At 39.0% G+C, this 15988-nt stretch overlaps 2 protein-coding genes across 7 annotated transcripts; both read left to right on the top strand.

Moving 5' to 3' along the window:
- Positions 1 to 637: 637 nt before the first annotated feature.
- LOC131327414 (uncharacterized) lies at positions 638 to 8727 on the top strand. Of its 3 annotated transcripts, none has more exons than XM_058360561.1 (4): positions 652 to 747; positions 3790 to 4005; positions 6583 to 6794; positions 7781 to 7955. In XM_058360561.1, exons 2-3 carry the CDS (start codon positions 3820 to 3822, stop codon positions 6769 to 6771), a joined length of 375 nt encoding a protein of 124 aa, XP_058216544.1. In that variant the 5' UTR covers positions 652 to 747; positions 3790 to 3819; the 3' UTR covers positions 6772 to 6794; positions 7781 to 7955. The 3 variants fall into 3 exon arrangements, with proteins under 3 accessions (XP_058216543.1, XP_058216544.1, XP_058216542.1); XM_058360559.1 differs by lacking the exon at positions 7781 to 7955 and adding an exon at positions 8329 to 8727 and having other exon boundaries at positions 653 to 747; XM_058360560.1 differs by lacking the exon at positions 7781 to 7955 and having other exon boundaries at positions 638 to 747; positions 3813 to 4005; positions 6583 to 7082.
- Positions 8728 to 10446: 1719 nt separating this feature from the next.
- On the top strand, positions 10447 to 15535 carry LOC131327413 (uncharacterized). Of its 4 annotated transcripts, none has more exons than XM_058360557.1 (5): positions 10460 to 10621; positions 12193 to 12288; positions 12592 to 13308; positions 13401 to 13517; positions 14087 to 15535. In XM_058360557.1, the coding sequence occupies exons 3-5, from the start codon at positions 12628 to 12630 to the stop codon at positions 15407 to 15409; spliced, it is 2121 nt and encodes a 706-aa protein (XP_058216540.1). In that variant the 5' UTR covers positions 10460 to 10621; positions 12193 to 12288; positions 12592 to 12627; the 3' UTR covers positions 15410 to 15535. The 4 variants fall into 4 exon arrangements, with proteins under 4 accessions (XP_058216539.1, XP_058216540.1, XP_058216541.1 ...); XM_058360558.1 differs by having other exon boundaries at positions 12193 to 12297; XM_058360556.1 differs by lacking the exon at positions 12193 to 12288 and having other exon boundaries at positions 10447 to 10621.
- The last annotated feature ends 453 nt before the right edge of the window (positions 15536 to 15988 follow it).

Here is a 15988-nt window from a genome sequence, read left to right as displayed (position 1 = left end):
AACGAGTTCTAATCACGCACCTGACCACACCAAATTATTCGTCTCGATGAGACAATGTGAGGTGTTTTTTAATTTTTTAGTTTTGAATTTGGTTATTGGTAAAAGTTGTTAAGTTTGGTTATTCAAAGGTCAAAATATAATGAGTTGCTAAGAGGTTGCTAAGTTTGGTTATTACAATGTGAGCACTTTTTTGAGTAAACATTGCTAACTTTAGCAACCTTTTAGTTTTGATTATTACATTATGGATGCTCTAAGAGCCAAGATTTGATAAGTTGCTAAGATGTTGTTAAGTTTGATTATAGCACTGTGAACACTATTTTTAGAAAACACTGCTAACTTTAGCAACTTATAGTTTTTGTTATTTGACTGTGGATGCTTTTATTTTTTAGCTTTCAAAGCTTCAGCCCAGTGCTAGCCTTGTTGTGAACACTTTGTAGAATCGTAAAGATTTGCTTTTGATTGGTTTATAGCAGTGTTCTAAATGGCGGCAGGCCTATACCCCTGGGCGTTTGAATTGGCGGTTTGGGATGTTGGCGGGCGCCTTGGCGGGATTGGCGGGACTAAATTGAAGGAATTGGAATACAAGAGCTTAATATGTAATTTTACAAAAGCATATATATATAAACACTACAATTACACATTAGTCCACAAACCCACTTCATCGTCTTCCAAGTTCACAGCAGATTGAAGTCCCCTACCAAACCCAGTTCACACCAGGCGGGAACTGGTGTTCGATCGTCGTCGCCGGTATGTCTCTCTCTCTCTCTCTCTCTCTCTCTCTCTCTCTTCTATGATCTCTCTCGTCTCTCTCTCGCGTCTGCCTCTTCTCCCTCGTCTCTCTCAGTATGCTCTCGTTTCTCACAGACTCACAGTGTCACTTGGAAGTTGGAACCCCATTTAAATAACAAGTCTACCGAGTGAAAAAAAACTTGGATGTTACGAAAGGAAACAGCGCTTGGCGGCGGGTCACCGCCCGCAAGCGGCAAGTGCCATTTAGAACACTGGTTTATAGTATTCCCCAGTAAGCAAATAGAGGATGTCACAAAAGCAAACACCATTAGGGTACTTATTTTTTGAATTCAAGGTTATTTATTGTGAGAGAATGACATGGCTCGTAAAGCCAAAAAAAAAAAAAAATACTTAAAAAAATAAGAACCTTAGCAGAACGGGGTCTTAGTCACTTCGAGTGAAGGAGCAATTTGATTTGAACCCATGTGGTGAAAGTGTATTTTTAGGGTTTTTGACATGATTGGCCTTTATTATTCGTGGGCATTTGTCTGAAAGAAAAGTAGTTGTGATTTACAAGTTTGATGCACTTTCTCCATAATTGAACTGACCAAAAGGGCTCCAAGGATGGGTTAAAGGATTGGCCCCCGGTAAATTTGGGACTAATTTGAGCTACTCATTACTGGAGGAGGCAATATTGTTTTTTTGATAACTTAGGTGTTTGGGACTGCTTTCGCGCATCTCGATTAGTTCTGGGGAACCAATTCCACTGCTCACTTGTGGGGGTCCAATTAAAGCCAGAGCAAAGCTTTGTACAGACTAGCCACAGAGGAGTTGATACTTGATAGCACCCAAGAGTTTTCGAACTTGAGACCGTAGGAGGGAGCAAACCCATAAGGCTCAAGCCTTGACCACTAGGACAACCCCTTGGGTTTTACTGGAGGCTATATTTGTCCAGAGTCTCCATGTGGTTCTAAGTTTGGGCCTAACTTGAGAGGATCCCGTCCCTAGCGGGGCATTGGGTAGGGTTTAGCAAGAAATGGAAGAAATTTCCAGTTTAATGGAGTTGACACGTGACACAAAACAGAGACGCTGACACTTCAATTTTGAAAATATGGAGGATACGACACATTGGAGACATGTTAAAAATAACTTCTTCGTATGTATTTATATGCTGGTTTGAATATTTTGTTGGGGATAATGGAGAATGCAGCATAAAACTGGGATTTCATGTTTTCCAAGTAATGGAAGTGTGCGTTTCAAAGTGTGCTAATAATGTCTGGTTCTTAAATCTTAAATGTCTGAACAGGGTCAGGTTCTAAAGGATATAGAAATTTTAAGACACGCTTGGGTAACTGTCTGATACAAAACAAGATGCAACTCTCATAGAAGTGTTTGTCCCTTTAGGTGGCCACTCCTTTTTCCTTGTATTAACTGTAATACTTCAAAGGGTGGCATACTGGTATCAGCTCATGCAAAATAATGTCTTCTCTCGCAATTGACCTAGCTATGTTATGACTTCAGCGTGCAAGTATTAGAAGGGTTGTAATTGAAAATTTGTAACCTTATAAGAGGTAGTTATAAGTTTCATGCACTATAATTCCGAAAGGTCGGAAAGAGAAGCGAAACATATGATTGCCAGTTCAGTATGTAATCATAACTTTGGTAGCTGAGAAAGGAATTAGTACAAGATTAGAAAATTCAAACCTTACAACTTAATCAATGTTGAAATAAATTTGTCTTTGGGGACTGTTGTTAAAGGCAATAGAAGCACCCTTAATTGCACGATCCTCCTACCCGGGTCTCACGTCTTGCTCCTGAACCTTGTTCCTGTTCCCATCTATAAAGACTCTCACTCTCATTTGGAATGGATCTCAAAGAAACAGAAGAAAAGCTACAAATAAGAAAAATCTGGTAGTTTTTGACGGATAAAAAAATTACGAAGGAGTAATCATGTACTAGATGGACAGACCAAGGTGCTCCTAATCCTACTTTCATATATTTTATATATCTTGAATATAGACCAAATAAGAGTTTGGCTTATAGCCTTTCTCATCTTTCATATCTTGATTCTTCATTATGATTCTTTGAAATTCAATCAAGTTTGTATTACCATGTATGAGAAAGTGGCAATTGGCAAATGTTGTATAAGTCTCTTATCAAGGAATGTACACGCCAATAATTGATGGGGCCACTGGTGACAATTCCAGTAACTGCTTTAGGTGGGTGTTGCATGACATGGTGTACCTGCAAAAAACGCAAAATTAGGATGCATAACCCTTTATCGTATAGGAGTCTCTAATCTGTACAAGATATGTTTTTGGCTTACAACTGCTTTCTCTACTCCCATATTATGATACGTTGGTTCTTCAACATGATTCTTAGAAGCTCAGTCAAGGTGACAATTGCCATATACGAGAAGATGGCATTTTATTAAGTCCCTTTTAAGTATGTGAGCATATCATTCGTGGGTCCACTCCACCAGTTTGAAAAGTGGGACCGAGATGTGATTTTTGGATTGTAAGTGCAACTCGTTTGGAAGTGCAGAGCTTGTGAAGTGCGTCCGTATGTGTTATTTCTTTGAAAGGAGGAAGACTGCTAACGATGATATGCAGGGCTCTTGGACATTTGAAAGTGGGACTCATATGACCTTATCCTTGAAAGTTAATGGCCCATCTATGCGAAACCTAAAGTGCATTAACCTCTCTCGAAGGTTGTTGCATGAGAAGATGTCATTTTTTTTTTCCAATTCCCTTTCTAAGGAATGTGAGCAAATCCTTTATGGTATGTAGTTGAGAAGTCCAGTATCCTCTTTCGATGGTCTTGGCATGACGCAGAGTATGAACAAATATAATCAGGATAAAGAGCAATTCCATATCTTGTTTTGAAACCCTTGAATTTGGTTCAGTGTAGCTGCTCGAGTGGTTGAGGAACTGAGATTAATCGCTCCCTTATCATAACACTTTTTAGTTTTTTGTGGGATATTTTGATTCAATAATTTCCAAATCCGAAACCTACAATGTTTTAGGTATAGTGTTTTGATTGGTAACTATTCTTACACAGGTTTTACGCGCGCGCGCACACAGAGAGAAGATGAACAAGAAGGAGATACTGAAGCTAGCGAAGGGATTCAGAGGGAGGGCGAAGAACTGCATAAGGATAGCAAGAGAGAGAGTAGAGAAGGCCCTTCAGTACTCTTACAGAGACCGCCGCAACAAGAAGCGGGACATGCGCTCCCTCTGGATCGAGCGCATCAACGCTGGCACCCGCTTACATGGCGTACTACTCTCTCTCTCTCTCTAAATATTTATTTATTCATGTGTGTATATACATATCGTACCTTGATTGTTGGTTATCCTAAGGGTTTTTGCTGCTGCTGCTGCAAATCTTTTGAGAAAATGGATTCACTCCCAAAATTTATTAGTCTAATAGTCTCTAACCGAACAGCTAAGCTAAGTAGTAGAAATAATCTTTTTGCAAATCATTTCGGGTTTAGCATTAAGCATATGGATACAACAAAGCATATCGGAGTGCGTGTATATCAGGTCTAATTTAAGTCACATATTGCGTGTGCGTGAGCGGGAATGTGCAAGCGTGAAAGCGTCATTATGAAAGAATTCAAAACTACTAAAATCCGCGAGAGCAAGGATTGAGAGTTCAGGCGAAGGGTCCTAATGAAGATTATGTGACCAAGAGTCTGATTAGAGTTGGTTACTCCCTCTCTTTTTCTGTTTCGTTGGGTATAAAATATTTTGATGTTGTTTTGTTGGTTTCTTCGTTAGGTACTAGGGAGTTTACAGTGGAATTTGATTACTTATGCACTTTGCTATAGTGAACATCATGTGCTGAAACAGAAGAAAAGAAATTTTAAGTCCCAATTTTTATTCATTCCCCAAATTCTACTTTTTTTCACCCCTAGAGTCTACTTATTGTATGGATTTCTAGCCTCTGGACAACATTGGTGATGATAAGCCAACTTTGTCTCCATGATTAACTAGTTGGATTATTTTTTCGTCTGTGTAGTGACCCCCAAATTAGTTAGCAGTGTGTTGTCTAATTGTCAAAATCGTACGATTCACGGTTTGATTTGAGGTTCCATTCACAATCAGATTCATCCAACTGTAACAATTGTCAACACCAATTAATTCTTAATTTGGTGTCAAGAAATTTTTAAATTTTTGTTGCACGAAGTGGTTTATTTTTTTATCCGCGTCTTTTCTACTTTTCTTTGTGCCCTATCTTTGTGGGATAGAGGGAGTATTAGTTTGATGAAATTTTCCATAGCTTATTATCATATGAATCAATAGATGGACTCAATGTCTTTAAAATGTTGTTATTCAATTTGTTGGACTGTAGTTATGCAAGTAGATGGGAATAATACTATAGTATTATTGAACGCAAACTTTGACAAATCGATCTCTTTAATTCTTGTATCCTCTAAATTACAGGCCGTGGCAAGGCTCAAAGCCTGAGACCAGCTGACATATGTTGCCACATAAGCAAGTTTCTTATCTACTAGGCTAAATAATCATTGTAAAAAACATAGTACTTTATATTGTATTAAGGCTATGCTTCATTTTTGTAATAAATCTTTAATATCTAGATGCATATGTTTTTATTTTCGTCATATGATTGAATAAGGCAAATGATTTTGGCACTCCGCTTTTTTTATGATGGCACTTCAAAACTTGTCTTTTAGTGTAAAAATTATACATCGCAAGGCACACTTAAAGACAAAATTTGGAGTGACATCATAAAAAAGTGGAGTGCCAAAATCATTTTCCTTGAATATATCATGATTTACGATTTGATTTTATTCAAGATTCAGAAAAATGCCATTTTGATTCGCAATTTGACAACCTACTTGTGTTACTACTTCCATCTGCCATTTCGAGAAATTGCAAGAAGCTTTTCTTGTTGGCTTGGTCTTCTCACCGGAGAACTTGGCTTATGATGAAGGGAATAGAATTCTTCATGTACTTTTACTGATGAGAAATCAGAATATAATGGTAGTGACATGCAGTATGGTTATTGTTAATGAAAATGCTGGGGGACCAGAATACTCGAGAATGTTTTGAATATAGTACGACCGATAGAATTCTTATTTATATGAACGTCTATCCCTTGACAGAGACGATGCTGATAAGGATTCATGCACCCAACCTAGTTGATTGTGACATAAAACTTTGCTTGGTTTGTTTCATTTGCTGTTTTTTTTTTTTTTGATATTTGAGTAGGATGTAGGGAGAAGAGTATTTGAGTCTACTGCTTTATAATCTTGATTACTTCATAGTTGTTGAAAGAAGTATGATCACGTGTCATCGTTCTTCTCTAATCAGTAATCACTCGGATATCATCTTAGAAAATATTAGGCCGTGGGTTCAGCACTCCATCATGGAGTTATTATGTCACTTGGTCATGCACTCAGCATTGAACTTCCATGTTGTCTTTGACAAAGGGGTGCTTCCGGAATCTGGTTCTGTTATGAAACATTTAGCGAGGTGGATCTGGGCTCTATATTGTTTGGATGGTGCAAAGGGCAATAGGGATCTCAGCCCTTCATTCCCCAAACTATCCTAATGCTCAAATTTTGTTGAAGAAATGCTAGGTGACACCTGTTAAACACCTTTAACCCTGCAGAGCTATATAAGGAAATATGAACAATTTGCTGTGTCCCACTGTCTTGACTCTTCCCTCACTCGATTTTGTGATAACGTAGATGGAAGTAACTTCATAGATGCCTCATCTTCTCTGGATAACTCTAGAAAGCTACATCCTGTCCTGACTTATACAATTTGAGATACCATGAGGAGTGGAATGCTGACTTACACACTTGTTTTCCTTTTTCTACACCAGGTTAAATATGGCAACTTTATGCATGGCTTGACAAAGGAGAATATCCAACTTAACAGGAAAGTACTGTCAGAGATCTCTATGCACGAGCCACACAGCTTCAAGGCCCTCGTCAACATTTCCCACAATGCCTTTCCTGGAAACAAGAAAGTGGTCCCCCCTAAAAAGGAAGGCCTTGCCGTTCTTCTTTAGTTGGCTATTTATTTGGGTCACAGGTTCGTTTTGAGTTTGTTTCAAACAGATTTTTCAAAGCTTTGTAACTTGTTCAACTCTGCTCTGCTACTTGTTTAGGTTAACCTACATTTTCATCATCTATATCTAGAAGATATGCATGGCCTGCTGCCAAACAAATGAATAGCATCGTTGAATGGGAAATTGTAACAGGGGTCTTGTTTTCCACTCCTTTTGTTAAGGCCTTATGGGACAAGTGAAACACTGACATTAAAGCCAAGTGAAAACACATGGGCAGCATTTTTATCTTCAAATGTTCCCCTTTTTTTCTTCTTCTTTTGTTTCCCTGCATTCCTTTCTACAGTTTTAACACCTTTTATTTCGGCACACACTTAAGGGGATGGTCATTCCTTGGCTTCACAGTCGAATGGCCCTTCACCTGAAGATTCCAATTGTATTCTATCATTTTTTAGAGAACCAAACTTGTAATGATAAGGGAATAACTATTCCGCCTTTTTTGGTTTCGGTTTTTTCAAGAATTTGCCCATAAGCGGAAGTCTTTACTGAATGAATGGCCGACTTGACTACTGAGACCAGTGGAAGTTAATCCTCTTCCCTATTTCTCTTTCTCTTGTTCCCCTTCTGTTCTCCTTTTCTCTTGTTCTTCGCGAATAGAAGGAAGGAAAATGGAAAAGCGGATGCGTAGATCTCCTCCTCCTTCTTGCTTGAGCCTCAGACACGTGGATCTTTACTTAAAACAAAGAGCGAAAGAAATTACTGGACTGTTATCTTACTGGAGATTCTTCTTCTCTTCTTGATCTCAGACGCATAGAACTTTGTTTTAGAACAAGAATACCGGAGAGAAAAATAGGAACTACCTAGGACTACACGAAAAGGAACGCACACAATTGATAAAAGTTCACAACAGATTACCTATTAAGGAATTTGCAGAGACATTAGCTGTTAAATACTATGCTAACGCATTTCTTGGCACTTCCTTTTATGCCATTCGCTGACTAACAAAACGCAGCAGCGAGGGACAACTCGCCCATACAGCCAGCGGGGAGGATGGCACTACTGGCAAAGACCGTCTGGTGAAAACGCCGTTGGAAATCCAGACTGGGCGTAGTCCAGTCCCACTACGCGAGGCCAACCGAAAGAAAGGAAAATGCCAAAGAGAGGAACCTTGCTTTTACTAGATTGTAGAATTTTATCATAAGAAAAGACTTTCGCTTGGTGAAGATCTTGGACGTTGGCAGTTGCCTTTTTACCTGCTAATGTGGTCTACAATGTTAGACGGTAGAATAGATGGTAAACATAGTAGTACTTCTCCACCTCTTCGCTTTACAAGCCTTTTGATCTTGAAACAGGCTTTTGTTTCTGCCTGCAATGGATGATTAGATGGAAGCTTCATCTATTTTTGGCAATTTTATAACTTCACATAGTTATGGAAAAATGGATGTTACCCTTTCTTTTTGCTTTGCCGGTGATGATCTCTCTGTGTGTGTGCGTGTGTGTATGGAGGTGCGTGCACATGTGTGTGCTTTTTAACTGATGTGCTTAAATTGAGGTGAACAGGTTCATGCGTGATCCGGATAAAGGCCTGATGAAGGCATTGGCAGAAGGGGGGCAAAGACTCTGTATATTGAAGGATATGTTCATACCAAAGATGTGTACTAGTTCCTTCTTCCCAGTTAACAAACATGTACTTGCTAAAACTTTTGATTGTCCAAATTGTTCAGAAATTTATTCCTTCGGACGAGTTCTGTTGTAATGTTTTCTTCTATAAACCAGGCTGCTGTTGCAGAGTTTTCAAAATTCGCGGAGCTTCAGAAATATGTGTTTTTGTATGTATAAGCTCTTGCGAATGTGCGTCGGTGAGAGAGACGGATTTCAAAGAGTTGTAAAAGGTTTTGCATTGCTTCAAAATGGCCCAAGGATCATGTTACCTATATCTACAACTCCCCTTTTACTGAATGTCCTTATTATGGCTGAAACCTCTTGCCTCACTAAACCTAACCTCTCTGCAGTAGGCCATTTACAATTTGCTTTTTGTGATGCCTAGTTTAGAAAAATTGGTTGAGTTTAATTTCATACAGTATATTTTAAGTACACGACAATATTATGATGTTTGGTTCAGTGCACAAACATAGTTTGATTTTAATATGGTTTTGTAATCAAACTTTAGAAATATTGAACATGTTCAAATGGTTGGACATGGTTATTGTCGAGTTCGTTGTTTTTTTCTTGGTCTCCGTCAGAGAAGTTAAGTTTTACTGACACTTCTTAAAATTTTTCTTAATGAGAGACACCCTTACCGTATGAGAAATGACTATAAACTCCTTCCTATTTCAATGTTCATTTTACCAACATCCCAACCAGCAACTATTCCTCCAAACGTGTACCGAAATCAGCCAAAAGTGACCTAGATGAACAAATTCACCATTTTCTATGTTAAGGTAAATAACAATAAGTTCTTAATTCTCTCTCTCTCTCTCTCTCTCTCTCTCTTTTTTGGAATTAAAAGGAATAAATTCCTCTTTTCTTGGCTAAAACGGTTCTTTCAATGAGTAATATAGCTGACTATTAATGAAATTTAGTATCATTTCTTACCAAAACGACTATCTCTAGTGGTAAAACAAAGTCATTTTTGGATTCTAATTAAGTGAGAACTATTTTTTATTTCTTTTTATATCAGAAAGATGGTTAATTTTTTTTGATACTCATAAGGGTGAGTTCTCAGTAAATTTTTTGTTTTCAAACTAATTGGCCACAATCAAGTTGCCACCACTAAACTGTATTTTTCTTGATGTATGTGAGTAGAATGATTTGCATAGAAATCTGTGCAAAACATAGTCCATTTAGTCAATAAGAAAAACTCACCCCAAATCACTTTTTGCTCATTACATTAGATGTTTGGACAGATAATTATTGGTTTATGGTATCAGCCTGCTATCAGCGAAATGCACATACAAGGTTTATGTGTAGGGGTATGCTCCCTTTCAAGATTTCAAGTTCGAAACCTCTCAAGTGCTATCAACTTCTTTGGACTATTCCATACGAAGCATTGCTCCAACTTCAACTGAGACCCCCCCCCGCTATTAAAAAAGGGCAAGGGTCCTGTCCAGTTCACTATGGATTCCGGGATCAACAACAATATCGAAACCGTTCACTTTTTAGAACTTGTCAAGAATATTAATCATACCAAAAATCACGTTGATCGGATATCGTTTGATATGATTTCTAAGTGCATTAAGTTTGTCAGAAAAAAATTACGTAACACTGGATTGCAACCCATTTGACACAATTATCTGAAGATAAATGCATTTTGATATCATATAAAACGATATCTGTTCAACGTGATTTTTGGCATGGTTAATGTTCTCAACAAGCTCTAAAAAGTGAACGACTCTGATCATTTTTTTGGGCCAGAGAAGGGTCTACAAATGGACCAAACTGGTTGATAGTAAACTGGACAGGACCTGCCCCAATAAACAATGGGTTATATCTCTGGTTACAACAAAAAAAGAAGAAGGTGAAATGCACTTCCAAACCACAGATTTAAAGTGAGGAAAAATGACGGTCACAGACGTGTTTTGATAATTAATACCTATTAATGACATTTTTAATATTAACAAATATTCTTCACTTGTCCTTAGCGCGTATTAATTATTAAAACACGTCTTGAGCCGTCATTTTTCCTAAAGTGAAGGGAAGGTACGGAGAGTAGTAATTTGGGACTTGAATAAAGTTCTAGTTCTAGGGTTTTCTATGTAAATTGTTGCGAGATATATATACATCTGTTTTGTTTGTACCCGTAAATTCCCATTCGATCAGTATCAGAACCAGCCCGCTATCTTCAATCGAACAGGTGCCTCTCCTCTCTCTCTCTCTCTCTCTGGTCGCTTATCTATTTTGTTTGGGTGTAATTGAGATTCTTTAAAATACAGTAAGGGGACGTTCGATCCACGCACCAGGATTTATCCATTCAAAATTCAACTCAGAAAGCATTTTTTTTGTGCCAGATATGGGATGTTAACATCGCATGTTAGTGTTTGTAAGATTATTATGAGGGCCAACCTCCTGTCCGTAGGAGTCAAACCCTAAACCTCAGGCTACAGCTATAAAGGAGCGCTACACACCATTGAGCCAAACCCCAACCCCAAGGTCAACTCAGAGTGCATATAGGAGCCCTTATTTTTTTAGCATTTTTCTGGGGGGCCCTGAAGCGGTAATGGCTTTCTAAGCTTCAGCCCAGGGCCGGCCCTATTGTGAACACTTTGCAGAATCATAAAGATTTGCTTTTGATTGGTTTATAGTATTCCCCAGTAAGCATCTAGAGTATGTCGCAAAAGCAAACTCCATTAGTCACTTCGAGTGAAGAGCAATTTGATTTGAACCCATGTGGTGAAAGTGTATTTTTACGGTTTTTGACATGATTGGCCTTTATTATTCGTGGGCGTTTGTCTGAAAGAAAAGTAGTTGTGGTTTACAACTTTGATGCACTCTCTCCACAATTGAACGGACCAAAAGGGCCTTTAAGGATGGGTTATAGCCTTTCTCATCTTTCTCATCTTGGTTCTTCGTTATGATTCTTTGAAATTCAATCAAGTTTGTATTTCCGTGTATAAGAAAGTGGCAATTGGCAAATGTTCTATAAGTCTCTTCTCAAGGAATGTACAGGCCAATAATCGATGGGGCCACTGGTGACAATTCCAGTAACTGCTTTAGGAGGGTGTTGCATGACATGGTGTACCTGCAAAAAATCCGAAATTAGGATGCATACTGACAATTCTTTATCGTATAGAAGTCCCTAATCTGTACAAGATAGGTTTTTGGCGTACAACTGCTTTCTCAACTCCCATATTATCAGATGTTGGTTCTTCAACACGATTCTTAGAAGATGGCATTTTCTTTAGTCCCTTTTAAGTATGTGAGCATATCATTCATGGGTCCACTCTACCAGTGTGAAAAGTGGGACCGAGATGTGATTTTTGGATTGTAAGTACAAGTCGTTTGGAAGTGCAAAGTTTGTGAAATGCATGCATATGTGTTATTCCTTTGAAAGGAGGAAGAGGGCTAACGATGATTTGAAAATGGGACTCATATGACCTTATCCTTGAAAATTAATGGCCCATCTATGCGAAACCTGAAGTGCATTAACCTCTCTCGAAGGTTGTTGCATGAGAAGATGGCATTTTTTTTTTTCAAATCCCTTTCTAAGGAATGTGAGCAATTCCTTTATGGTACGTAGTCAAGAAGTCCAGTAACCTCTTTCGATGGTTTTTGCATGACACAGAGTACGAACAAATATAATCAGGATATAGAGCAATTCAATATCTCGTTTTAAAACCCTTGAATTTGGTTCAGTGTAGCTTCTCGAGTAGTTGAGGAACTGAGATTAATCGCCTCCTTATCGTAACCCTTTTTAGTTTTTTGTAGGAACCCATAGAGTAAAGGTAAGAACGTAATGTCACAAGAGAGGCAGAGAGATTAGTGCAGAAGAATGCCGACGAATGGAACCAGTAGGTTTGTCAGGTAAGAGAGGTAAGCAGTCTAACAGAGAGACGACACATTGAAGTGGCTCTCAAGTTTGTCCACTTTCCTCTGCGTACGAGTTAGTCATTAATGGTGCCATCACCATGACCTTTGAATATCTGTTAATTGGGAAATGACAAAAGTAGCAGCATATGGACAAGCACTTCACTAATTTCACTCTAAGGTCTTCTTAGTACAATTTATGCTTCTGCTTGATGTCCAAATCCTACATCTTCTTATGGTTGGGTGGATTTGGAGTAAAACAAGGCACATTTTAGTCGTGAAATTTTATGTTGCTTGCAGGAGACATTTCTTGTGCGAAGCTTCTGCATTGCATAAATGATGGCACACATAACTAAGAAGGGAACTGGGAAGACTGCTGAAGGCTCCTCAGAAACTCCGAAAGCATTGAAGCCCAAACATAAAATATCCAAGAGTGCTCAGAATGATGGTATTGTAGATATCAATAAATTGAAAGGGGCCCTTCAGCTTCAAGAGGAAAAAAACAAGAAGAAAAAAAATAACTTGGAGAGCAAAAACGCAAGTAGCAATACAGAAAAGGAGGATGCTAGGACCTTAAAAGTAAGGGGAATGAAGCAAAAGAATGCTGTAAATGGGGAGCGCAGTGAAAAGAGAAAAGATTCTATCAGGATCAGAGAAAAGCATGCTCTGTTGCAAAAGAAGCAACATAATGAAAAGAACAAAGAAAAGTTCAGTCGGTCAAAGAAGAATGAAGAGAGTCAATTTCGCAAAGAAAGACATGGTCATATTGAAAACAGGAAAGAGAAGCTGGGTGGTTTGATCTTCATGTGCAATGAAAGGACAAAACCAGATTGTTTCCGTTACCGTGTCATGGGTGTGCAAATGGGCAAGAAAGAAGTGGTGTTGGGTGTCAAACCAGGCCTCAAGCTCTTTCTCTATGACCTTGATCTCAGGGTTATGTATGGGATCTACAAGGCATCGTCTTCTGGTGGCATCAAACTTGAGTCAGCAGCTTTTGAAGGAGATTATCCTGTTCAGGTCTAATTCCACCATGGCCGATCCTTTTTAATATACTGAGTACATAGTTTGGCAATCTAGTCGGAAATGGGTGCTGATTCTTCAGTTTTCAGGTGCGCTTCAGCGTTGACCAAGATTGTTATCCCCTCCCTGAAAGTGTCTTCAAAAGGGCAATCAAGGAAAACTATACTGGAACACACAGGTTTAAACTGGAACTTAGTGTTCAACAGGTGAGAAACACTTGCATCCAGTTTATTTGCAGTTTGATCATAATCTAAGAAGCATGAACAAGGACATGAACACTGACACGATAATGGGACATGGCGGTCCTAACAAAATGGGGCATGGACACAGTGGGCGACATGGATACTATAGACATAGTTTTCATAAATAGCTCGTTTGTATTGAAAGAAATGTTGTAAAAGAAACAACCAAAACTGTTTTTATAATTGCATTTTACTTTCTATACATCATGATTTATTAAATCAGGGTTTTATAATGTTGAAATTTTTTTACTTGCGATTTTTAGGTTTTATGTTAAACGTTATAATAGACTCCGAAATAGCTTTTGTGAGTAGAAATTGACCTCTGCCGTGTCTCCAAGTGTGTCTAATCCGAGACATGCGTGTCCCTGGCGTCCCGGCTTGAAGTTAATAATTAATTAATTGAATACACCAAGTGGCATGTCCCATACGTATCCTCCCATATATCCGGACAACAATCAGTCAGGCATATTGGTGCCTCATGGAATTTTGAATTTTTCATATCTTTCTTCTTCTTTTTTTTGTGTGTGGGGCAGGTTAAGAAGCTTACAGAACTTTTCAGGCCTGCTGAATTGCCTTCACATGCACCATCTATCATCCACCCTCCACCAGTGATGGTAACAATTCAGGATAGAGAAGTTAAGAGAGGAGCGAGAGAGTCCTGGGCCCCTTTGCACATGGAATCTTTGGTAAGAGATCCTCCTACCTATGGTGAAGGTAGGAGGTACCATTTGCCGTCTAATGAATATGATCATCAGCATTTAACATACAAAGAAGTTCCTCCGACAGGGAGAGATGTTGTTTCTCTAGATTATTATCCAAGTGAGAAGGAATATCGTGCTTTTGGTCTTCTTCGCACAGAAAGACAAAACTTCAGTCCATACAAAAGTGGACCTGCTTTGGACCCCTACTCTAGGGGCTATGTTAGAGAGCAACCTCCACCAACCGTAACAATTCAGGATAGGGAAATTAATGAGGGAGTGAGAGAATCCCGGGCCCAACTACACAGTGAACGTTTAGCTGTTGATCCTCGTAGTTACGTTGAAACTCGGGGGTACCCTGTGCTCTCTAATGTCAGTAATCAGCATTTAACATACAAAGAGGTTCCTCCAATAGAGAGGGAGAATTTTTCTCATGGTACTTATCCTAGTGAAAAGGAATATCGAACTTATGGTCTTCGAAGAGAAATACAAAATGTCAGTCCACCTAGAAGTCATATTACGCCTACATTGGAACCTTACTCGAGGGATCACGTAAGAGAGCACCTTGTGATGCACCCCAGTCATGATCCACATGTAGTGACTGAAAAAGCATTTGAAACCTACAGTCTTATTCCTGGACGGGAACCGCAGTCTTCAACACCCCTTGTGACCCCGACTATAGCATCTACTTTGGATTCTTACTCTAAGGATCCATATTATGCTTACAGCAAGGGTGGTTCGGCTATGGACCTGTATCAGCTGCCTTTAAGGAGAGAGGAAGTCCCTTCAGGATCTTATTCTCTCAGTGGAAGGGGAGAGACACACCATTCTGTTACTGATCATTTGCAAGCTAGAGACAGTTATCTGACTCAGAGTGACCAATCACGGATGGGAGAATCTTACGTTACTGAGAGCAATCACTTGGGAAGGATGGAAGTCAAAGACGTGCGGATGTTACACCCGACGTATGCTTCCAGTGCTCTATCCTACTATGACCGTGAAGTTAAAGATGTGCGGAGGTTACACCCGACCTATGCTTCCAGTGCTCTATCCTACTATGACCGTGTTCAAAAATATCCAGAGGCTAGGGCTGAAACCTCGCACGCACCACTTTCATCTCTGTACAGTTTGGCAGGTCCATCGTTGTCCAATCGCTGACTTTAGTATCATTTATTCCTTTGTGTTTTTTTTCGGTTTTAATATTATAGACAAGACTGCTTTCAGACACTTGTATGGGCTTTGTAAAAGCAAATTCAATTCAGTGAGAACACTATTTTTGTTTGATGTTATTTGAGTCTGCATCCGTTTTGTTCTTTTTCTTTCTGTTTTTGGTTTTCTAAAACTTGTCACTCTGCCTGCACATAATTTTATTGTATTGAGAGAAATTAGTAGAGGAAACATGGACAACTATGCGAGCCACCTTTTAGCTAAGCCGATTCAGACCAAGGCGCTCAGGTAATCCTTGTTTAACTTGTAAAATTATATTTATTCTCTCAAACTCTCATTTGCTTGCTTTCCTTTGCAATCGTGTTATGGTAATTAATTGTTGGCTGATGCTGTGATGGTTAACTGCTTGCAACAATTGCAGCATAAACACTGTGGTGTACAGATTTCGAACTCCCTTATTCATCTCTCAAAATGTCGTTTATTTGCCTGCTAGGATTTGATGTAAAAAGCTTTGTAGAGTTTCTGACGAATTGCTTGTGCTCTTGAAACCTTGCCTTTATGTTAGAGTGA

This window comes from Rhododendron vialii, chromosome 5a, assembly GCF_030253575.1.
Source record: "Rhododendron vialii isolate Sample 1 chromosome 5a, ASM3025357v1".
Taxonomy (NCBI): Eukaryota; Viridiplantae; Streptophyta; class Magnoliopsida; order Ericales; family Ericaceae; genus Rhododendron; species Rhododendron vialii.
This window is presented reverse-complemented; position numbering and strand designations above follow the sequence as displayed.